At 40.5% G+C, this 25,918-nt stretch overlaps 1 protein-coding gene across 3 annotated transcripts in view; it reads left to right on the forward strand.

The window, feature by feature from the left end:
- spock1 (SPARC (osteonectin), cwcv and kazal like domains proteoglycan 1) overlaps positions 1–25,918 on the forward strand; it is a 356,391-nt gene that overhangs the window by 251,021 nt on the left and 79,452 nt on the right. For all 3 annotated transcript variants that reach the window (XM_052014789.1, XM_052014788.1, XM_052014790.1), the window contains exon 5: positions 16,572–16,701. In XM_052014789.1, coding sequence (XP_051870749.1) covers positions 16,572–16,701 — 130 coding nt within the window. The remainder of the gene's footprint in view (positions 1–16,571; positions 16,702–25,918) is intronic.

A 25,918-nucleotide genomic window follows, 5' to 3' on the forward strand; every position in this document is an offset into this window, starting at 1 on the left:
GGCATCCATGCCCCTTCATTGACCCCAACCTGCTTTCTTTTGCACTCTCAACACCACACAACATCTGGTTCACCTGATGACATGGACGTTGGGCCACTGAATCCCTTTGTGGGAGACCAATGACCAAAACACTTATTAACATAGAACACTACAGCACAGTACAGGCCCTTTGGCCCACAATGTTGTGCCGACATTTTATCCTGCTCTAAGATCTATCTAACCCTTCCATCCCACATAGCCCCCTATTTTTCTATCATTCATGTGTCTATCTAAGAGTTTCTTAAATATCCCTAATGTATCTGCCCCCACAACCTCTGCCGGCAGTACGTTCCATGCACCCACCACTCTCTGTGTAAAAAAAAACTTACCCCTGACACCCCCCTTATACCTTCCTCCAATCGCCTTAAAATTATGTCCCCTCATGTTAGCCATTGTCACACTGGGAAAAAGTCTCTGACTGTCCACTCAATCTATGCCTCTTATCATTCTTGTATACCTTGTACATCTTGTATTGATGAGTCATATAGCAACCAGTTGATACATCACTGGAAGTGCTGATGAATTCCTGGCACACCACCTTTAAGACTCACTACAGTTTGGAGCGAATTGCTTCCATTGTTAACTGGGTTGTATATTTTATAATTCTGAAAAACTAGACATTTTAAAGTTTTCAATAATGAAGCCATAATTACTGTCAACAGTTTATTTCAATTTGTATGCAAAACTCAGTGTCCCATGGTGGACAGTCAAAATCATGGGTAGATTTCTTGAGAAATAGGGTGAGAGAGCCACGATGTAATAGTGACCTAGTAAAAACTAGAATTTGTTCCACACCAGGTTAATGGAACAAAGAATGGCGGGGCAATGCACATTTTGTGGTTGCTGTGTTAGCAGTGGAAACAACCTTGCGCAATCAAACGTGCAAGATAGGCCATTATACCCCAGCAAGTAGAGGAACTCTTGTAAGTGTAGGATTGTGGGACACAATTGTGTGGTTCAGAGAGATCTGAGGAAGATTGTGGGGTGAAAAATTGGAGGTGTGGCAAGGATTAAAGCTTTAAATCAAAACATAGTTGGAACTGTGTTAGGTCAGGGCATTAGGATTGGTGTGATCATAGTTGACTGCTTGAGGATGTGATTGGGAACATGATAATGTTGGTGTCCAGTATCATGGGAGTCCAAGAAATACCTGTAGTGATAGTCATGGTGCAAGAAGTAACTTAAAATGCTAAAAGTGGTGTTGAACTCCATGGGGATAGACCATGAAAGCCAGCTGTATTTTGGGGTTATGCAGAAACAGGACTCACATACATTGTGAGAAACTCTTCACTGTTGCACATGTCTGATCATCTCTGTGTATGAGCATGGCATATGGACAGAGAAACTGGAAGCAATTTGTTGTTCCCATAAAATGCATTTTGAGTGCAAAATTCAGTTTTGTAGCAGACAAAATATTGAGCTATGCAGAGAATTTCTAGGACAGTTTCTGTTGGTAGATTATACATGCTGCTTTTATTGTATAAAGCTTGTTTAACCAACTCTTTCAAGATTTTAGTGTTGTTATAGAGAATCATAGAGCCATACAGCAAGGAAACAGTCCCATTGACCCATCGAGTCTGCACCAACTATCAAGCACCCATTTACACTAAACCTACAGAAATCCCTTTCTATTTTCCCGACATTTCCACCCACTCTCCCCAGATTCCGCCACTCACCTACACACGATGAGCAATTTATTATATGGTTGTCATTAGGGTTGAAACTGTACTTCAGCTTTTTCTTATTTTCTGGGCAGACATAAATGAATTTTGTACATCAAGAATAATTTATTAATAGAGCATATAACCCTGCTTAATTAGTAAATTATCAATGATACCCAGAGTTGATTTAGATGTATAACTGCATAGGATGCAGCTTTATTTTAACATTTCTTGGAATAAATTAAAATATACTTACAATTAGCTCAGGCCATTGAAAAGCAAACAAATGGCAGGTATAGGAAATCTAAGGTGACATCAGACAATTTTGTTATCTGGGTAATCTTGGTCTCCAGCCTATCACAGACATTACTTTCGTTCTCGCTACCCCTTCACCTCACTTTTTCTCTTTTCAAGTCCTGATTGACTTGAAACATTAACTCTCTTTCTCTCACTACAGATGCTGCCAATCTGTGGAGTATCCCCGGCATCTTCTGCTTTTATTTTTGGTGTTAATAACTCCACCTGAGCTTAATTAAAGTTGTGTGTGTGTTTCTGGGAGAGTGAAAGGGGTCATGCTGCCTTTAGCCAATACTGCAATGCTTCTGGCTGAAAAATAAATAGGAATGGGAAAGAAATGGAACGTATTGTGAAAAGAGGAAGGAATTGAAAGCATCAGAAATAAATGGCAAACACAATAAGAATTTCAGATATCTGAAATTAAATTTTACACAACTTTGTTTTACTTCTTGGAAAAAAAACACAGGAAAAATGACTTTTGACCTTTGACTACTATTTTAAGATAAAAGCTACCTTGGAGATTGCAGTTTGGGATATCTTTTGTTCAGATTTTGTACCCACTGTTTTGAGGTAATAAATATAAACATATTGGAAGGATATTTTCTTAAGAAATCTCCACATGTACTAAGTTCTATATTTGGTAAGCATATACAAGATATTTATTCCGAAAAGGACACAATGGGATCTCAGAGTGTTTTCGCTGTTACTTTCATTCACCTATTGAACCTAACGCATAGCCATAGCAACGTTCTGTGTTGTTCCCTTCCTCTCTGCTCAAAATCTCTTGTGTCTTGTGTTTTGAAACTTGCTATTTATAAGGCTTCTGAAAGCAACAGAGTCCTAAAGAGTTGTCAAATTTGCTAGATGTAGGGAAAAATCAGTTGCAGGACTACCTGGAGAAGTGGGGAATGAGATGACTGGATTGCTATGCAAGGAGCTGTCATGGAGTTAATGGGCAAATGGTTTTTTTTGGTTTGGAACTTTATGTATTTATAATTCTAATCTATCATCTATGTTGCCTCTTTCAAGACTCACTTCCAAATAGTTTGTTTCTTTTCATTCTCCAATAATTTCAAACATCCTATTATATTGTCCCTCCAATGAAAATGCATTGTTTTTGTATTTCCCCTTACAAGGCATGTCCTGGTGTACTCTACCTGGAGTCTCAATTTTCCTGTAGTATAAAGCTCAATAAAGCACTCAATACTCTGAGATCATATTAAGATTTAAAATGTACATTTATCATTCCTTCTTGGCTTTTATATTTTGTATTCTCTGTGATAATGCAGGCATATGAATTAGGAGCAGGAGGTGGCCATTTAGCCTTCTAGCATGCTCTGCATCTAATAAGAGTATGGCTAATTAATTGTAACCTCAACTCCACATTCCCATCCACCCACAGTAACATTTTGTGAAAACAAGAATCTATCAACTTCAGCAAAAAAATATTCATTCTTCTTCCATCCACTTTGAGAAAGGAGCTTCAAAAACTTATGCCCTTGGGAGACTTAGGCCCAAGAGGAAAGCCCTAATTATAAAACCAGTGACTCCTAGTTCCAGATTTTCTAACAAGAGGAAACGTTCTATTCACATCAAGGCTCCTCAGGTTCTTGTGTTTCAATCAAGTCTCCTCTTCTTAACTCCACTAGTACAAGCTTAGTCCATCTAAACTTTCCTCATAAGACAATCTGTACATATCAGTTATTAGTCTAGTAAGTCTTCTCTGAACTGCTAATGCATTAAAAGATGATGAGACAAATACTGTACATAGTACTCGTGAGGGCTCACTCACACACAATGCAGCTGAAGCATACCTCCCCACTTTTGTATTCAACTCCCCCAGCAATAAAAAAAACATTCTGTTAACTTTCCTAATTACTTGCTGTACCTGCATACTAGCTTTTTATGATTTATGCATGACAACACATCTCAGAGCTCTGCCACCTCTCATCAGTTAGATGATATGCTTCTGTCCCCTTTGACCCATCACCATTTTTTATCGATGCACCAAAGAAAGCATCCTCTCTGGATGCATCACGACTTGGTCTGGCAACTGCTGTGCCTGTGACTGCAAGAAACTGCAGAGATTTGTGGACACAGCTCAGCACATCACAGAAATCCTTGGATTTCTCCAAGGCTGCCTTGGTAAAGCAGCAGCCAACATAATCAAAGACCCCACCCACCCAGGACATTCTCTCTTCTTCCCCCTTCCATTGGGCAGAAGATACAAAAGCCTGAAAGCACTTACCATCAGGCTCAAGGACAGCTTCTATCCTACCAATAAAAGACTACGAACAGTCCCCTAGTACAATAAGGTGGAGTCTTGACCTCACAATCTACCTTGTTAAGACCTTGCATCTTTATTGTCTACCTGCACTGCACTTTCTCTATAACTGTAACACTTTATTCTGCACTCTGTTATTGTTTTCCCTTGTACTACCTCAATGTACTGTTGTAATGAACTGGTTTGTATACACGGTATGCAAGACAAGTTTTTCCACAGTACCTCAGTACATGTGACAATAACAAAATTTAACTTTTTTATTCTTCCTGCCAAGATGAACAATTTCACATTTTCCCATATTATTCTCTATTTGCCAGATCTTTGTCCACTCACTTAGCTATACCCCTTATGTTTTCTTCTCAACTAACAAAGGCAAGAAATAAAAGCTAAGTATGTCTTCCCTTAGTAAGACTCTAGTCAGGCATGGCACAGAATATGAAGATACTAATCCACAGTAAAAGGTTGTAGCCAGGAGATTAGATTGCATAGCACTACATGATTCAAAATGTGTTTACCATGGAGTTAAGTACATGAATGATTATTTATTGTTTCTTTTGAGGAAACACACTTGCAGGTTGTTTCAAACTTGCACATTTAAGACAATTTAGCACAAGATGTGCATCAAGTTCTGTCATTCTTCACATAATGTCTCATTTGGAGAATTGTGGGGAAAACAGGCCATGATGCACTCCAAGGGACCATCAGGACAACACAGATTTCATGGGACTGTGCTCAACTGGCATCCCACTTTTATCCTTTGGCCCCACCACACATTTTCACCCATAGTACATTTGCAACATCGCAAAGATACCTCCCCTCCAGTTTCTTCCCAATCAAGAACTTCCCTTAGGGTCCCAGTGTAAATCCTGATTCCTACCACGACCTCCAATACAGCCATTTATCTGACTCCCTGCTCCCCTACCCAGTTACAAACACTGTCACTTACTTGATCATTAGTGTACACCAAGCCTTGTTCAACTCAAAAACTACCAGAACTGTCTGCTCTGTCCCCAAGGCCCAGACATGCAGTCAATGCTTCGGAGCACATTTTTGTCCCTGAGAAAGTGTTCAGTAGCACTCAAGGCCTTTGGCGCATCAAGCAATGACCGTACAGCTTCTTAAGCAGTCCTACGAGATTAAGAATGACTTGCTTCCAATCTGGTTCTGTGGATTCTAAGATAACTAATGAGACCAATTTGGGAACTGCAGACTCTTCAACAGATGGGCAGGAGATGCTTGATGGGGTGGATGGGATGATGGTTTTTGAGTAAGGTGCTGTTCCATTTCTGGTTTGCTCCAGAAGAAGTTGTACTCACTGCCTTGTTGTTTAAACTGGTCATCTCTTGCTCATCATATCTCAATCAAGGCAGCAATACTGATGTCAAAATGACTGAGTCCCCAGTAAAGCAGAGCAGCATTCAAGCCTGTTATCTGGGGACTGACCATGAGGCTCCTGACATTGCGGGGTCAAAACTTCATATTGTGGATTAGAAGTTGCCTGTGTGTGTGGTTTCTTTTGATATGGGATAGCCATTGCATTGAACAGAACCCAGTCTTGACACAGTGACAAGAGGGGCAAAGGTGACTGGAGCTCAACTTGACCAGATAGCACATTGGAATTTTGAGGCTTGTGAATTCGCAGCCCCAGATCACTCTGCAGTTATGTACCAAGCCACATTCCATTGTCCATATTTCCATCATACTTTCAAAATATAATTCCCTGAAGTTGAGAGCATGTTGTTCCATCTGTTACTTTTATCCCTTTCCCTCATAAGATAAAATCCCATTCCCTCATCTTGTCCTTATGTAGTTTCCTTTTAAGGAACTATCATCCTTTTATAGTATAGTCAGGAAATTTAAATCCACTCCATGTTGTGATATCATATCTTGTGAGAGAAACAGGCTTTTCTTTTTTCTGCTGAGTAGGAGATCATGAGCCATTGCATCTTCTCTTGCTCATCATGCTGCTGTTCACTTGTGCCAGGCTACCACTCACTGCAGTCTCCAAGCTTGCTGTCCACATTCCAAATGCTCTGATTCCTGTCGCTAGCTTCATCTTTTGCTGCAATCTCCCTGTACATTTAAAAAGAGCCAGCTCAAATGCCCCTCGAGCACCAAATGCAAAACATCTGCCTACTGAACGGATGTTTGACAGAATCTGCACAAATACCAATCTTGAAATCTAATAATAGCTGCAGAACAGCTTTGAAAAATGAAGCAACATAACTCAAAAGCAGCCCTGAATATGACCTTATGACCAGGACCAGGATCAATGCTCCACAGTGGTAGAATAAGATTACATGACACATGTTGGCCCAAGCAATTTCAGAGCTCTCAAGTGGCACTACCAGCCTTTCACCACCTCTGCTAAGACCACTGAGGATACATCTTGCTATTGAATAAGAATAGCCAGAAAACACGAAGAAAAACTTAGTGGGTTAAGACATGGAGGAAATAAGAATAAAATACCATAGCATTAAACATTACTATTTTGTTTGCAGTATGGTTATGGTTCTGTAATGGTTACTATCCCAGCACTATTTGGTGCCTCATGCCCAATGCCAGATTTCTGAAACAGGTACTAAATTTCATGCTTGTGACAGGAAAAGATTACCAGGCAAACAGAGGAAAAGATACAAGGACATTCTTAAAAAATGTAGCATCCCTGTTGACTGTTGGGAATCCCTGGCCTAGGACTGGTCAAAGTGAAGAAGATGCATTAGGCTTGGTATTGAGAACTTGTGCACAGAAGCTGAGTGTAAATAGTGGAGGGTGCACACCACTTTGCAAATTACCCACATGTCTGTCCCATCATGCACCACATGATGCAGCTGTGGAAGAATCTGTGGATTCTCATCTTATTGGACACTTTGAAATGCATGAAATGGAATGGAAGCAAGTCATCCTCAATCCTGAGGGACTGCCTAAGGAGGAGTAGTAATATATATTAATGTGGGCCAGAGGGTGGAGGTACCTTATTGCAGACATGCTGAAGTAGTGGCCAGTCTGAATTACATGCAGTCATATCCCTGCAATCCCTGCAATAATGGTGCCCTTTCTAATCATTGTTAGCTGTGGCTTACTTCACAGCATTCTTTGCTGTGTTGTTCATGCTGGTGAGACTGCACGTAGTATTGTGAACAGTTTTGGTCGCCCTGTCATAGGAAAGATATTAAACTGGAAAGAGTGCAAAGAAGATTTACAAGGATACTGCTAGGATTCAAGGGCCTGAGTTATAGGGAGAAGTTGAGTAGGCTAGGACTCTTATTCCTTGGAATGTAAGAGATTGAGGGGTGACCTTATAGAGGTGTATAAAATCGTGAGTGGTATAGATAGGGTGAACGCACATAATTTTTTTCTGAGGGAATGGGAACTAAAAGCTAGGGGGCATAGGTTTAAGGTGAGAGGTGAAAGATGTAAAAGGGACCAGAGGGGCAACTCCTTCATGCAGAGGATGGTGCATATATGGAATGAGCTGCCAGAGGAAGTGGTTGAGGCAGGTACAATAACAACATTTAAAAGACATTTAGATAAGTACATGGATAGGAATGGTTTAGAAAGATCTGGGACGAGCATTGTGAGCACCACAGTCACAATGGACGAGTTGGGCTGAATGGCCTGTTTCCATGCTGTATTAAGCTATGACTCTAGCCCCTTTAATAAGGTTCTGAGTTCAAGTCCTATTCCAGAGCCTTGACCATAAAAATCTAGGCTGAAACTTAAATGCAGTTCTGGAGTTAGGGTGCACTGTGAGAGGAGCTTGTCTGCCCTCTCAGGTGGACATAAAAGATGCCATGGCACTTTTGCAAAGAAGACCTTAGCCAATATTGTCATCCAGTCAATATTTCTACAAGCAGATGATCTCGCTGTTTATGGGAGCTTGATGCACACCAATTTGTTAACATGTTTCATTGGCTGTGAATTGCTTTTGGGTATTCTGAAAAGGATGTGAAAGGTGCAATATGATAATGTACGTCTTTCTCCTTCCTTTACACATTCATTCCCAATAGGCACTATTGAACTTTTTCCTTGTGCTTTGTTGCTAATATTTGACTCTCTAGCTGTTCATATTTTTTCTAATTCTTCAACTTACATCATGTAAAGCTAAATAGTGGTCTTAAGTGGAACCACTTAACAAACATTTACAGCTTGATCTTTTGCAGAATCAGCTTTAAGCAGATAATTTCATCACTTACACATAACGTTCCACAAATCAGAACCAAAGCCAATGTTCTCTCAATGGCAGCTGGAGAACAATGATGCCACATACTTTGTCTGCTTCCATAATTAGTCAAATGATGTCATTCTAACTCTTGAAGCTAACAAGTTTTGAACTTTGCTTTATTTACCTGGGAATCCCACTGTTTTTGGTTATTCCTCTTTCTCATTATGTATACCTTAGATTCCAATCCAGCCAAACTAAAATTCTTGACCTGTTCTTTTGTCTGCACTCCCTCGAACTGCCAAAGGCAAGTTTTATTGAAAGCTCATATTTATCAAAGGTCTCCATATTTTCCTTGTTTACCAATTGCCAGAAAGTTAGATGGGTGCTCAGATGGAATAGTATGTATTATTGTATGGCACAGTAGTGTAGCAGTTAAGGGGACCAATATCCTGGCAGGGAGGTTTGCTAAGGCCACTGGGGAGAGTTTAAACTAGAATTGTTGGGGGGTGGGATCCGAACTGGAGAGACTGGGGAAGAGGTGTTTGGCTCTCAAATAGACAAAGCTTGTAGACAGCATGAGAGGGAGGATAGGCAGGTGATAGAGAAGGGAAGTGCTCAGACGGACAGTTTGAGATGTGTCTATTTTAATGCGAGGAGTATTGTGAATAAGGTGGATGAGCTTAGAGCTTGGATAAATACTTGGAGCTACGATATGGTGGCCATTACAGAGACTTGGATGGCTCAGGGACAGGAATGGTTACTTTAAGTGCCGGGTTTTAGATGTTTCAGAAAGGACAGGGACGGAGGCAAAGGAGGTGGGGGAGTGGCACTGTTGATCAGAGATAGTATCGTGGCTGCAGAAAAGGTGGACGTCATGGAGGGACTGTTTATGGAGTCTCTGTGGGTGGAGGTTAGGAATAGGAAGGGGTCAATAACTTTACTGGGTGTTTTTTATAGGCTGCCCAATAGTAACAGGGCTATTGAGGAGCAGATAGGGAAACAGATCCTAGAAAGGTCTGATAATAACAGAGTTGTTGTGATGGGAGATTTTGATTTCCCAAATATCGATTGGCATCTCCATACAGCAAGGGGTTTAGATGGGATGGAGTTTGTTAAGTGTGTACAGGAAGGTTTCTTGACACAATATGTAGATAAGCCTACAAGAGGAGAGGCTGTGCTTGATTTGGTATTGGGAAATGATCAGGTCAGGTGTCAGATCTCTCAGTGGGAGAACATTTTGGAGATAGTGATCATAATTATATCTCCTTTACAATAGCATTGGAGAGAGATAGGAACAGATAGACTAGAAGGGCATTTAGTTGGAGTAAAGGGAATAATGAGGCTCTCAGGCAGGAAATTGGAAGCTTAAATTGGGAACAGATGTTCTCAGGGAAAAGTACAGAAGAAATGTGACAGATATTCGGGGGATATTTGTGTGGAGTTCTGCATAGGCATGTTTCAATGAGACAGGGAAGTTTCGATAGGATACAGGAACTGTGGTGTACAAAGGCTATAATAAATCTAGTCAAAATGAAAAGAAAAGCTTACAAAAGGTTCAGAGAGCTAGGTAATGTTAGAGATCTGGAAGAACATAAGGCTAACAGGAAGGAGCTTAAGAAGGAAATTAGGATAGCCAGAAGGGGACATGAGAAAGCCTTGGAGGGCAGGATTAAGGAAAACCCTAAGGCATTCTACACGTATGTGAGGAGCAAGTGGATAAGATGCAAAAGAATAGGACCTATCAAGTGAGACAGTGGGAAAGTGTGTATAGATCCGGAAGAAATAGCAGAGGTACTTAATGAATACCTTACATCAGTATTTACTACAGAAGAAGATCTTGGTGATTATAGTGAGGACTTGCAGCAGGCTGAAAAGCTCGAGCATGTAGATATTAAGAAAGAGGAGGTGCTGGAATTTTTGGAAAGCATCAAGTTGGATAAGTCACCAGGACCAGATGAGATGTATCCCAGGCTACTGTGGGAGGCGAGGGAGGAGATTGTGGAGCCTCTGACGATGATCTTTGCATCATCAATGGAGATGGGAGAGATTCCAGAGGATTGGAGGGTTGCGGATATTTTTCCCTTATTCAAGAAAGGGAGTAGAGATAGCCCAGGAAATTATAGACTAGTGAGTCTTACTTCAGTGGTTGGTAAGCTGGTGGAGAAGATCCTGAGAGGCAGGATTTATGAACATTTGGAGAGGTATGATATGATTAGGAATAGTCAGCATGGCTTTGTCAAGGGCAGGTCCTGCCTTACGAGCCTGATTGAATTTTCTGAGGATGTGACTAAACACATCAATGAAGGGAGAGCAGTAGATGTAGTGTATATGGATTTCAGCAAGGCATTTGATAAGGTACCTCATGCAAGGCTTATTGAGAAAGTAAGGAGGCATGGGATCCAAGGGGACATTGCTTTGTGGATCCAGAACTGGCTGGCCCGCAGAAGGCAAAGAGTGGTTGTTGAAGGGTCATATTCTGCATGGAGGTCGATGACCAATGGTGTACCTTAGGGATCTGTTCTGGGACCCTTACTCTTTGTGATTTTTCTAAATGACCTGGATGAGGAAGTGGAGGGATGGATTAGTAAGTTTGCGGATGACAGAAAGGTTGGAGGCGTTGTGGATAGTATGGAGGGCTCTCAGAGGTTACAGCGGGACATAGATAGGATGCAAAACTGTGCTGAGGAGTGATAGATGGAGTTCAACCCAGATAAGTGTGAAGTGGTTCATTTTGGTAGGTCAAATATGATGGCAGAGTATAGTATTAATGGTAGGACTCTTGGCAGTGTGGAGGATCAGAGGGATCTTGGGGTCCGAGTCCATAGGATGCTCAAAGCAGCTGCACAGGTTGACTCTGTGGTTAAGAAGGCATATGGTGTATTGTCCTTCGTCAATTGTGGAATTGAATTTAGGAGCCGAGAGGTAATGTTGCAGCTATATAGGACCCTGGTCAGACCCCACTTGGAGTACTATGCTCAGTTCTGGTCACCTCATTACGGGAAGTATGTGGAAGCCATAGAAAGGGTGCAGAGGAGATTTACAAGGATGCTGCCTGAATTGGGGAGCATGCTTTATGAAAACAAGTTGAGGGAACTTGGCCTTTTCTCCTTGGAGCGACGGAGGACGAGGGGGGACCTGATAGAGGTGTATAAGATGATGAGAGGCATTGATTGTGTAGATAGTCAGAAGCTTTTTCCCAGGGCTGAAATGGTTGCCACATGACATAGGTTTAAGGTGCTGGGGAGTAGGTAGAGAGGAAATGTCAGTGGTAAGTTTTTTACTCAGAAAGTCGTGAGTGAGTGGAATGGGCTGCTGGCAACGGTGGTGGAGGCGGATACAATAGGGCCTTTTAAGAGACTTTTGGATAGGTACATGGAGCTGAGAAAAATAGAGGGCTGTGGGTAAGCCTAGTAATTTCTAAGGTAGGGCCTGAACTGTGCTGTAGGTTTTCTATGTTTCTATCTCTTTATCAAGTTTCCTTTGACTGGTGCCTCCTTCTCAAATTTCAAGAGTCTTCTTAAAACTCTGCTCGTCAACCATGATTTCGTTTTCTGGACTCATCATTTCCCTTTCCCATTCCAGTGTTTGGCATTCTTGAACGTCATATCTCTTTCATCAATACTGTAAAGTATTGTTAAGTATCTTTCTGTTAGAGCATTTAAGACAAAGGTTGTGAGGAATTTCTCCCGAGGGTTGTGAATTTTTGCTGTTCTCCATCTCGGAGAGCTGAGGAGGCAGCGTCATTGAATACACTGACAGAGGTTGACAGACATTTAAACTGCAAGGGAGGCACGGGTATGGGAAATGAGTGGGAAAGTGGTGTTAAGGCCAGGATTGGATTAGCCATGATCTTATTGAATTGTGAAGCAGGCACAATTCTTGTGTTCTTCTGGTGTAATTCTAAGTTGTCATTCTAGCAGTATTTCATGGCAAAATCTTTGTGCTGAAATTATATGATGTACTTGTGGAATTAATATTGTATTTGGATTAGGTACTAAACAGAAGTATTTTAAGTTTTTGAAGTCAATAAATGAACGTAGAACATTATAACACAGTACAGGCCCTTCGGTCCATGATGTTGTGCCAACCTTTTAGCCTATTCTAAGATCAATCAAAATGGAGAAGGAAATGACTGAAAAATTATTGAAGAAATTTGAGGAAAAAGCCCTTAAATGGTAATGTAACATTATGGTAAAGATTGCAAAACTCTCATTTTCTGATATATTTTCTTTGCTCAGACATTTCCTGATATTTATTTCATTCTCTCTCTCCCTTGCTGCTTTTCTCTATCATCTTTGCTTTCTCAGTTAGTCAGGAATTTTTCTTGCCTCGCTGCTGTATGTTTAGGGTTGTGGCTGACATGTATTAATTATTCTGGATTCTTTAGGCAAAAGTTGTGGGATCCCTTGAGTTGCAGACTTTGCAGCTTCTGCCCATCACTGCCTTTGTACTCATTAATAGAACCCATGTAAAACTAGTAATACTGTTTCTTTACTAACTGCCTTTACGTTTACTCAGTGTAGAAAGATTTAAGATTTTACTGTTTGCATATGGTGATGGAATTTTGAAAAAAATCTATTTGCTTGTGCATTTGAGCAATGACTACAGATGCCAGTTCAGACTCGAGTGACTTGTGGAAGTGTTATCACATAATATATGATCACATGAGATTCAGAGACATCTGCAAATGTTACTGCATTTGCTCTTGGAGATGAATCTTAGCCTGAGGTTTCACATCTGCAGCTGCTGTGCGGAAAACACTGGCAGCTTGGAGATTAACAGCGAGCAAACAAAGAAGGAAAGTTAATGAGGAAAGAATGTTGATGGAACTCAGATTTCCTTCATGATCCCCTGTAATCCCATAACTCATTGAGAGCATAAATGTAACGACCACAAAAAAAATACAAGTTGTAACTAAATAATGTGGTCCTATATTGCAATGCAGCTGCATCCAGATCCCCCTTACATTGTACAAGCTGCTTGGTCAGTGCCACCTTTAGCAAGTCCCAACTACCTTGCTGTCTTCTTGGACTCTACTTTGCATTCAGGTCTCATTTGAAGGTGATGACTGTGAACCAGCAATGTTGGTCAGAGCTGATCTAAACTTGAACTTCACATGTCTAACATGGCCTATGCAGATTGATCTGAACCAGGAATGCAAAGGGCAGTGTCTTTAATGTGTGGGCCACTTCTAGCATGAGATGTCTTTCTTACCTTAACCCCTCATCAACATTTCTTCTGTAAAGTCCAGTCACAGTAAAGAAGGGATTTCATACAAAGATAGAAATGATAGCAGAGGAGGAAGCATTTCAACCTTTGGTACTGACTCTCTCTCTGTAACCCCACTGCTTTTTTTTTCACCCTGAATTGCTTTATATATTTCTAAATTTTCCCTTTTAAACTTTTGTTTGGTCAACATTTCATTGGTCGCTTGTGATGAAGCAACTCGTACTCTAATATTCATTCTTTCTCCTATCCTCTTTTGTCATTATAGGGAGTATTCTCTGCCTCTTTCCCTTTGTTCCATATTCATCCACCAGTGGAAACGATCTTTCTCTGTTTACCAATAATAAGGTTTCTGGAGCTGGCTCACCTTTTTATTATTGCATTTCTGGCACTATCCCTGCTTTCTGAAAAATGTCGGGCCTCATACCCACGATTTCCAAGAGTCCACGTCTTTCTTTATCCCATGTCAAAAACCTTTCCCCATCACTCTTTCTTCCCCAGATCTCAACCTTGACCTTCACTCGCATCTTCCTTTCATCCAACCCCATTCACAACCTCATTATCTCCTCCAGATACTTAGCCTGAATTCCTGCAGTGTCATTCTCCAGCCCCAACTCCCAGTACCATCATAATCCCTGCCAAGTTTTGCTCATCCATTCTTCCATTGCCTGTTCCCTGCAGATCCCAATCCATTGGCTTTTGTTCACCATAATCTGCTGCATCAGTTTTTCTCCACCTCACCCAGTCTGTTTTCCTAAGCGGGTGTCAATCTCTGCTTCACTGCGAAGGTTGCATGGAACCACACCAATGCTCGTTTATGGCAGCACCACATGGGGCCAAATGGAAGTAACTGCCATTTGGGACCTTGTCAAAAGCTTTAGTGAAATCCATGCACCCAACGTCAAATGAACCACCTTATTGACTCTCCTTGTTACCCTTGTCGATTTTCACTTAACAAATCTATGCTAGCTGCCTCTGATTAATATTTTTTTTTGTTCATGGTGGTTTATACTATCCCCTGGAATTAATTTCAATAATTTGCTCACCATTGAAATTAAACTAACTGGCCTGTAATTAGTCGGTTTATCTCTTACTCGCTTTTTAAACAATGATATGATGTGAGCATTCCTGCAATCCCCCAGAACCACTCCTGCAATCGGGGGTGGTGGAAAGTGATGGTCAGAACCCCTGCAATTTCCTTTCTTCCTTCTTTTGACATGGTGATTCATCGTTTCAGAGTTGCTGTCTGATCTACTGAGTATTTGCAGTATTTTCTGCTTTAATTTCAGATTCCCAGAATCCAAAGTTTGTTTTTCCATGAAATAGAAACTGTTAGAGATGATTAATTTCTTCTAAAGAGCTAAAAATGTTTTTTTTTATAAAAGTGAATTTAATGCACCAATAAACCACTTTTAAATGTAATAAAAAGCAATAATTCTATGTGCATTATTGAGTTATACATGATAAATGAAATCTGAACATTTTGACAGAAGGATATTCCAGAAAGCTGCTTTCAGCAACTAAGGCTGTTATGACATTCACTTAATGAAAAAACAAAGGATATTGTTATAGTCTGGAGACTTATTATGCATTTTTAAAACAGGTTGCACTTGGAATTTTGTGTGCAGTTTTGGTTGCCACACAATAGGAAGGATGTGATTACGCTGGAAAAAAATCAGAGGATATTCACCAGGATGTTGCCTGGATTGAAGAACTTCAATTATGGGGAATGATTGGATAGAGTGGGCTTGTTTTCACTGGAATGAAGGAGGCTGAGGGGTGACTTGGATGTGGCAGGCTAAAGGGCCCGTTTCTGTGCTACATGATCCAATGACTCTATGACTCCTCTATCCCCTACCCTGCCAAGGTGCTGATCAAGTCAACATAATAATTAGTGCTAGCTTGTGCTACAGTCACTTTAATGAGCCGACAGCATGAAGACTGTGCTGCCTGCATGGGATTGAAAAGGCAAGGTTTGATCATAGGCCGAATGATCTTATGTATTACATCCCTGCACCCATTTTCCAGCAATATCTAATTTACCCTCCACAGTTGATAAAGAGGAGAGACCATAAGACATAAGGGCAGAATTAGGCCATTTGGCCAATCGAGTCTGCTCTACCATTCGATCATGGCTTATTTATTTTTCCCTCTCCACCCCATTCTCCTGCCCTCTCCCCGTGACCTTTGACGCCCTTACTAATCAATAAACTATCAATCTCTGCTTTAAATATACCCAATGACTTAGCCTCCAGTCATCCGTGGCAGTGAATTCCACAGATTCGCCACCCTCTGGCTAAAAAAACCCTCCTCATCTCAGTTGTAAAGGGATATCCTTTTATTCTGAAGCTATGCCCTCTGGTCCCAGACTCTCCCACTACTGGAAACATCCTCTCCATGTCCACTCTATCCAGGCCTTTCAATATTCGGTAGGTTTCAATGAGATCCCCTCCCACCCCTCCCTCCTCATTCTTCTAAACTCCAGAGAGCACAGGCCCAGAGTCATCAAAAACACCTCATATGTTAACCCTTTCATCTTTGAATCATTCTCATAAACCTCCTCTGGACCCTCTCCAATGCCAGCACATCCTCCTTTTAGCTATGGAGCCCAAAATCACACACAATACTCCAAATGTGGTCTGATCAATGCTTTATAAAGCCTCAGCATTACATCCCTGCTTTTAATATTCTAGTCCTCTCATAGTATGTTGCAAATTACAATTATCCACCCACTCTGTTCTTGTGTGTGGATCTGATGCTATGTGTTCTCAAACTTATCTGTTAACCATTTTGAATCTGCACTGTATTCTTGTGCTTTTAAAATGATGAAACAAAGGTTTGTGATATAACATGCATTGGTTTTGTCACTTGGTATATCCAACTTTATTTTGTTTTTCAGTGTCAGGCAGAAAAAGGACAGTCTTCGTAAACAATGGGTTGGAGCAGCCAATCTGGTCAAATGCAAGCCATGTACTGGGGTGCACCCCAGTTCTGTCTGTGGTTCTGATGGACACACTTACTCCTCTAAGGTACAAGGATTTCAATATTACACTGGTCACGATGCTGTTAGTAAAATTATTTCATTCTTCACGCTTCTAATTTATATGCAATGTGTTAAAAACTTAATCTATGGGAAGTTTCTGAAATGTGGTAGTTGTTTAAGCGAAGCTTCATAATTATTTGTTTCTAAACAAAAGAATTTTATGAAAATTCTGGTATGCATTTAAGGAGGAAAAATAAAGTATACATAAAAAAACAAATCTACAAATCGATAAAATGAATGAGATAAATTCTACATCTCACAGGCACTAGTTAATCATTCACACAGCAACAGTCTATTTGAATGTAGCAACGGCCATCAAAATGCATTAAGGAAGCCAATTTAGCATTATTTAATTCATCTGATGGGATTTTGTCATGAATATTCTTTGTGTATTGCCAAGGAATTCCTCTGAATCTGTAATGTGCAACTTTAATTGGATAGATCTGGCTTTCCAGATAGTGAGGAGTTATTATAGAAAATTGGCCTCAAAGAAGGAAATGCAAATGGATTATTATTTTTACATTTGCACAGGGAAAAATATTTTATTATGCTATTATAATAATTTCCCTCAACGTGAGGCAACCTTTTGGAACTTCAGTTTGTAAAATTTATTAGATCATATGATATATTTGCCTTTGATTTGGTTTGGAGTCTGTTGCGCTGTATTGCATCTTAATTATTTTGAAAGCTCACATAGCAACCTTCAGAATCTTTGAAAAGAATATATAGGACATTGTATGAAGATTTCTATTTGGTTTTCTGTTGAGTGCTTTAAATTAATAAAATCTGCACTTTTCGATGTATAAACACTTGTTATTTCCTGGAGTAATTGTTTGGTCTTATTACTGTGACATTTTGGCAAGCTATCAGTGCTTTGCATGTTTTTATGGTATTAGCTGTTTTCAGTATTTAATAAAATATAATGTGTAACTATTTGTAGTCAAGCATTATTGATTCTTAATTTCCAATATACATCATTTGTTTTTTTAAATCAGATTTTTTTCCCCTAAGGATTTTACTCATGTTCAGTGATTTAATTGATGATGAGTCTTATATGCTTCATAGACTTTAATTTCTGCATTATAATGTATACATTTCACCATAAGAGTTGTTATGATTTTTTTCCTACTTAAGTTCTTCACCATTTCCAATTTTTTCTCCATTTGTCCACCAAATATTGAAATCTTTAATTATTTTTAATATGTTTGATATATTGTTTGCATGTAGGAATTTTTAGCTTCAAAGAAACTTCAAAAAACATTCCCTTCATCCTTTTATGTGCATGTTACTAATTTATAGACTCTCAGAATTTTCCAGTATAGAAGAGGAATATTTGGCCTCTAGTGCCAATACCAAAACAAAAATGGAGCTACTGGGGTTACTTCCAGTACCCAGTTCTCAGTCAATGGCCTTGTAGGTTATGGCTATTTAAGTGCTTATCCAGGTACCTTTTAAATGTGATTGGAGGTTTATGCCTTCACTATCATTTTTGGACAGAGCTCCACCCTCCGACTTCCATTTGGGTGAATTTATTTTCCTAAACTGCTCTCTATCCTTACAATTATTAACATAAACCCTTGTTCCCTTGTAACCAATTTCTTTCCTGTACACCCTGTCTAGATCTCCCATAATTGCATATACCTCACTAAATCTCCCCTCGGGGTTCTTTGTTCCAAGGAAAATAACTAAATTCTAGTTGGCCTCTCCTCATAACGATAATCCCTTATCCCTAGGAACGTACTTTTAAATCTCCTCTGCGTCCTCTCTGGTGCTATCACAATCTTTCCTGAACTGTGGTGATCAGAATTGTATACTGTTACTCCAGCTATGGTCTAATTAGCATTTTATACAGTTCTAACATCTCCTTCCTGCTTGTATTCTGTGTCTCAGCCAATAAATGTCAGTGTCCTGAATGCTTTCTTTGATATCTATCACACTACCTTCAGGAATGTGTGGGTGTGCACACTAACCTACCATTGCTCCTCTGCACTCATTAGGATCCTACCATTTATCATGTTTTCCTTTGTTTGCCCTCTGAATTGAATTCCATTTGTTACTTTTGTACTCATCTGACCAGTTGATTGTTATCTTTCCACAGCCTCACTATCAACCACACAGCCAGTTTTGATATCATCAGCCAACTCATTATTCATGTCCCCTACATTTCAGAGTAAGTCATTGACAAATATTTCAAAGCACAAAGTATCTACTGTTTAGGCCCACTGGAATTCCACTGGACGCAACTTGAGTTTACGATGAACCTACATGAGGCAGAAACATAACATGTTGGAAAAACTCAGGAGGTCAGGCAACATCTATGGAGAGAGAACAAAGCTCTATTTCTCTGACTCCAGATTCTGCCTGTCCCCTGTGTATTTCCATCATTTCTTATTTTTATTTAAGATTTCCAATACCTGCAGTACTTTGGTTTTATTCAGTTGCCTGTTGTTTGCGTTGGAAAAGAGCCATAATTTTACCATCCAGTATTTAGATTAATATTGAGGTGGAACAACAAAATTTAGCATTTGATGTATCTGATGTTATTTGTATTTTTTTATTTTAATTGATACTCTGGAGTTTCACACCATTTACCATGACCCAGTCAGGCCAAGTTAATTGGAGATGCAGGAGATTGCAGATCCTGAAATTTGGAGCAAAAAAATGAGCTACTGGAGGAACTCAGCAGGCCAGGCAGCATTTGTGGAGAGAAATAGACAGTTGACATTTTGGGTCGAGACCCTTTATCTGGACTGAAGGAGTAGAGTGGAGATAGCCAGTGTAAAGAGATGAGGGGGAGGGATGAGCAAGAGCTGGCAAGCAATAGGTGGATCCAGGTGAGGAGGGGTTGATTAGCAGATGGAGTCAGGAGGTGGAGTGAAGGATAGAGAACGACAGAGGCTGGGATGTGATGTGGACAACAAAGTGTTGCAGAGTATGGAATCTGATAAGAAAGGTGAAGAGTGGAATCAAATGAGAGAGGGATGGTGGACCAATAGGAACAGTGGGGGGAAGGGATAGGGGACCCAGTGAAAGGAGTGTGTGGGTAATGGGCAGATGGTGTAGGTAGGGGAGGGGAAAGAAACTGAACGCTAGGGGGCTGGGGGTGGGGGGGAAGGGTTTGGAAAGAAGGATGTGTGTGAGAGGACCTGGGTAGATCAAGAGAGAGAGAGAGCGAGAGGGGGAGCAGGTTCCCAGAGCAAAATTCAATGTTCATGCCATTGCGTTGGAGACTAACAAGGTGGAATACAGGGTGCTGTTCTTCTCGTTTGCGCTTGACCTCACTCTGACAGTGAAGGAGGCCGAGAATGGTCAGGTCGGTGTAGGAATGGGAAGAGGAATTAAAATGGTTTGCAGCCAGGAGCTCCAGATGGCCACTAGGCCAAGTAAATTAATGCCCATATTTCTAGAACCAGGTTGACCTTGAAAATCAAATAGATCTTCATTAAATAAAATAGATAACAGAATGCAATTAAAACATGTCTTTTGATCTCTGCTGTTATTTGCATAGATAAGATTCTTAATATAAGGATCCCATATAACTTCAGTTTGAGTATTCTTTGACTCTTGTTCCCATAAATAAATGGTCCTCAGCAACCTTATCCAGAGAGGGCTTAGATGGAGAGGCCAGTATGGGAAACAGCAAAATATTAATATTGCCCCTCGTTTGAGGCTGAGGTCCATTGTCGCAGCAAAGATAGATGCCATATAACATCTCCAAAGAGGCTTGAAAGGAAACTCAGGCGTATGTTGCTAGGTCGTGCTGGCAGTTCAGATCAAAATGGCTAGCTTCAGCTGTTTCAATAGGTGTAAGTCCTGGACTATCACACTTGAGTTGTAAAACACAGAAGTCCAGGACTTTTGAGAGATTTAGAAGGCTGAAGCTGTCAGTTAGCTACACTGGCTGGAGGTACCCTGACAAGGACCAGTCTCTTGTGTCCCCAAGGTCCAGTCTTGGAGGGTTTCAATGCAGGTTGTGGGTCTATGGATTTTGCTTTAGTTTAATGCTTTGAATCATTTATCTGTTATAGTTCACTTTATTTTGTTAATCAGTCATATTTAATTTTTTTCAATTTATTTCCTTCCATTGTGATGTCAAAGAAATACTCCCATTTATGCTAGCTATAAGGGATAGAACTGAGACTCTGCACTGAGGCAGAGGTGTCACCTAGGGTGATGCTGCTTGACCCCAAAGCCAGTGTGAAAGGCCCTGTGCAGGCAGTTAGGAAACATGAATGTGGGTTGTGATTCCAGGTAGGAGAGAAGGGAGGGGGCAGGGGCATAACTATAACTGTAATCAGGCTGAAACAAGATTGTAGAAGGGTACTTCAGAACTCGGGTAAACAACCTTTGCAATTTTAATACATTTTTAATCAGATGAGCGAAGGAGTAATGATCAAAATCTTCAGATTTGAAGATTGTACCAAAATAGAAGGTATGACATTAAAATGTGTCATCTGTCCAATACTTTGAAGTCATCAACTATTTTGCATAATTTAGAGTAATTCCACAAGGTTTAGAGGAATTTTGCATTGTTCAGGCATCCAGTGCGATTCATGATGGATAAGTAGAACAAAAACAAACATTAAAATGTAAGTTCAGAAGCAATCGAAGGTGTATTTGTCGAAGGGAATTATGTGCATTCCATTTAAGCAGAGAAGAATTGAGGGAATTATTGACTATTCCCTCTGGGCAAATGAAGTTAAAATGGTCCACAAGTTATCAGGGAAAGCCATTGGAATAAGCAATATAGATGAGTTAGAATGACAATTAGAATTGTTTCTGTAGAATGTTAAAAAAAGGATTATAAGGATTATTATAGTGGCTATTGATTTTTGAAAATCGGACGATTGTTCTTATTTTTCTTTCTCCTAAGTATTACTACATTACTACATTAATAAGAGTAACTCGCACACAACCTAGACACCTGACTAGCTTTGGTCAATGTTATATCTGTCACATTGTAGTTCGAGGTGACCTTTACACAAAATTCTATTAATAATATGTCACCATATAGCATGCTTTCAGCTCAGTGTTTATCTTTATTTGTACACAAGCACTGTGGTTTTGATTTTAAGCTAGAGTGGGAATCAGGCATACAAGTGCAGGAGGAGGGGTAAAGTACTATGACAATGACTAACAATTTTAAGAGTGACACTTTAGGCCTAATTAAAGTAGAATTTTTTTTACCAAGTGCCAGGGGTCAGGGAGGGGTGGGTGGGAGGGATGAGCAGACCAGGGAGCCATGGATGGAGTGGTCCCTGCAGAAAGCGGAAAAGGATGGGAGGAGAAGATGTGGCTAGTGGTGGGATCTTGTTGCAGCTGGCGGACACAACCCTCCCCATCATCGAGGACATCTTCAAGAGGCGGTGCTTCAAGAAGGTGGCATCTATCGTTAAAGACCCTCACCATCCAGGACATGCCCTCTTCTCTTTACTACCATCAAGGAGGAGGTACCACAGCCTGAAGGTCCAAACTCAATGATTCAAGAACAGCTTCTTTCCCTCCACCATCAGTTTGCTGAACGATCCATGAATACTACCCCATTATTCCTTTTTTTTTGCACTATTTTTGTAGTTTATAGATTTTTATGTCTTTGCACTGTACTGCTGCCACAAAACAACAAATTTCACGCCATATGTCAGTGATAATAAATCTGATTTTGATTCTGGAACTGACTCAGGAGTTTGAGCTGGATGTGGAGTCTGGTAGGGTGAAAGGAGAGGACTGGGGGAACTGTAACTCTGTTTTATATGGAGGGCATGGGGATGAGAGCAAAAGTGGAAAAACAGGAAATGCAAGAGAGGATTCCATCAACCAGAGTAGAAGGGAAGCCAGTTCTCCTGAGGAAGGAGGACATTTCAGGTATCCTGGAATGGAATGCCGCATCTTGAGAGCAGATGCAGTGGAGATAGAAAACCTGAGAGAAAGAGATAGCATTCTTACAAGAGACAGGGTGGGAAGAGGTGTGGCTAGGTAGCTGTGGGAGTCAGTGGGTTTTCATAAATGTCAGTGGATAGTTTGTCTACTGAGATGGATTCAGAAAGATTCAGAAAAGGGAGAGAGGTGTCAGAAATGGTCCAAGTGAATATGAGAGCAGGGTGGAAGTTAGGAGCGAAGGTGATGAAATTGACAAGTTCTGTGAAGATGCAGGAAGCAGCACCAATGCAGTCATTGATGTAATGGAAAAAGAGTTGGTGTGTGGTTCCACAGAAGTGAAGGATTCTGTGGTCCAGAAAGAAGTGAAGGATTTTTGCACCTTCCTGATGGGGGATGGAAGTGTATTAAGACTGAATTGGAACAAGGACTGTCCCATGCAGCCAATGAAAAGACGGGTAGCTAGGGTCTATGTAAGTACCAATGGCTACACCTTTGATTTGATTTGTAGGAAGTGAGAGGAGTCAAAAGAGAAGTTGTTCAAGGTGACAACAAGTTCTGCCAGGTGGATGAGAATGTTGGTGGAGGGGAACTGGTTGGATTTTTGGTCCAGAAAGAAGTGAAGGGTTTTTGCACCTTCCTGATAGGGGATGGAGGTGTATAAAGACTGAACTTATTTGTGAAATTGCTGGGCTTTCAATACTTCAGCAAATTTGACTCAACGTGCCCATGTGCATTTGAGTCTGAACTCACACTCAGAGTTATCTGATAATAATTGCACATAAGGGACTTATGACAACACTACGCTACCATTGTTACAATATAAGGGGGGATGGTCATTTAAACTGAGATACATAGGAGTCTCTTCTTGCACACAGTGGTGAGTCTGGAATTTTCTATCTTGAAAGATTCTGGAGGCCAGATCTTGAAGCTATTTAAAGAAGAGATAGATGAATTTTTGAAGATCATGGAGTTCAGGGCTCTAGGGAACTAGTGCAGAAGAAGAATTGAGGCCCAGACAGATTAGCAGCGATCATATTAAACAGTGGGGCAGGCATGAGGAGCCAGGTGCCTACTCTTGCTCCTATTTTCTTATGTTCTGGTGTATGTAGGGTCACGAAGATTTTTGTCAGTAATGAAAAAATGCTGGAAGGAAAGCCAAGGTGACCATGTAATCAAGAAGGTATTGATACAGACACCATTTGATGGTGGTAGAGGGAGATTCTCAGCAGGTTTCAGAAGCAAAAAGTGCAGCTAAAATGAAATAAGTATGCAATTTTGCAGTCCAAATATGTCTATGGTGGATTCAGAAAACAAGAAATAGAAGAGACATGTTTGGGAGAAGATGGCTGTTGTGTTGGATGTGAGAGATGATTAACGATACTAAGCTTTGCTCCTTCCTCAGAATGCTTCTGAACTATTTGAAGTTTCTTCTGAATTTGGCCACTGCATTGTCCCCTTTGCAAGTCACTGCTCAAAAGGAAGTCCTGGTTCAAGGGTGAAGAGCAATGAGCTGCCAATTGCAAACATGTTCTACACTCTCATCTCAAGCAAGATAAACTATCCCGATTGAGAGACTAACCATCATTTTGAGGTTTTCTTTAGTTCAGAAGTTTCTGATTGGCAGGTGTTTCACTCTGATTAAGAACCATTAAACACTGGTGGCAGTTTTTGGATTAACATCAGCCATTCTGACAATGGCAGCTACATGATTGAAGTGATAGACCATCCTTCTGTCGCACTTGCATTTTTCCATGGCGTACTGCACTTTGCAGAATTCCACAGTGGATGGTTGGTCACAGCTCTCTTTAACAGGAGGCAATAGTTAATTTGGAAAAAGAAATTTTACAATTATTTGTTGATGATTGTCCAGTAATAACCGACGAGATTGCCAAGGCCACCCATAAAGATGATCCAGTTCAATACCTGCCTCAAAGGAACAAGTTGCAAGGCAATTGGATGTTTCTGGAGAAGATAACTTAAGCTGTAAATCAACTGCAGTGGGGCCACAGAGTAGTTTCCATGATGCATCCATTTCTGGACATGACACAGGTCAGGAGATTGTCAGTCAAGTGGAAAACAGGAGGAGTTGATCCATCAGAATTGAATGCACCTGAAGTGGACATTTCGGGAATGGAAGTTGAGGAGATTTCATACATCAAGAAAACCATGGATTGAGTTAATTTGTACACAAATACTTCAGTACATACACGGCAGGCATGGTAGCATAGTGGTTAGCATAATGCTTTACAGCGCCAGCGACCCGGGTTCAAATCCGGCCACTGTCTGTAAGGAGTTTGTACGTTCTCCCCGTGTCTGTGTGGGTTTCCTCCGGGTGCTCCAGTTTCCTCCCACATTCCAAAGATGTATGGGTTAGGAAGTTATGGGCATGCTATGTTGGCGCCAGAAGCGTGGCGACACTTGCAGGCTGCCCCCCAAAATCACTACGCAAAAGATGTGTTTCACTGTGTGTTTCGATGTACATGTGACTAATAAAGATCTTATCTTATATTAACCTATTACATGACTTCATATGTATAAATAGTTGGTATGGGTTTATTTCTTTTTTGAACAGAAAGGTATGTAGTATCTATAAACATTAGAGTACCTTCAATAATTGAATATACCATATGGTATGGCCTTAATACACTGTGGTGCCAGATGCTGCACTTCAATTGAGAGTCAGTGCCATCTATCAGGAATGGTAGTTGCTTTGCTTTTCCTTTACTTGCAGAAATACAAAGAAGCCCACAAAAACTAGCATTACTGAGGGAACAGTGGAGTCCAGCCTGAGAGGAGCTGACCAAAGAATCTGGAGCAACTTTAAGACCTGTTGGGTTCCTGTTGGATAGACAGGGTTAAAATTCCCTTACAAAATATAAATCTTCACAATTGAATTAGACTTGCCCTTTTCCAAGTGGATGGAATTTCGCAGTTAATGATAATCTTCTGCTGCTCCGAGAACATGGATATCTTCAAAGCTCGACTGATTGATGGCTAATTAAGTATGAAAAATTATCTTCAATACCATTCACCTACTCACTTGAAGTCAATGAATTTGAAAATATTAAAAGATCCAAAGTTCATCTGCTTTCAGATTATTTGTCAAACTGAAAGCTGTACAGCCGTCTTCTAATAGTGTGTGAAGTACATTAAAGGTACTTGGAGACCTATTTATGGCTGTTACAAATCAAATTGGCATTTGGCCATTTTTATCATCCTAAATATCTTGTATACCTGTAAGATTCAAAGGGTTCTCAGCTTCCGATTGTCTATTCTTACTCAAGAATTCAATTCACAGTGAATTTCTTGTCAATACAAATGTCCAT

Source organism: Pristis pectinata, chromosome 4 (assembly GCF_009764475.1).
Source record: "Pristis pectinata isolate sPriPec2 chromosome 4, sPriPec2.1.pri, whole genome shotgun sequence".
In the NCBI taxonomy this organism is placed as follows: Eukaryota; Metazoa; Chordata; class Chondrichthyes; order Rhinopristiformes; family Pristidae; genus Pristis; species Pristis pectinata.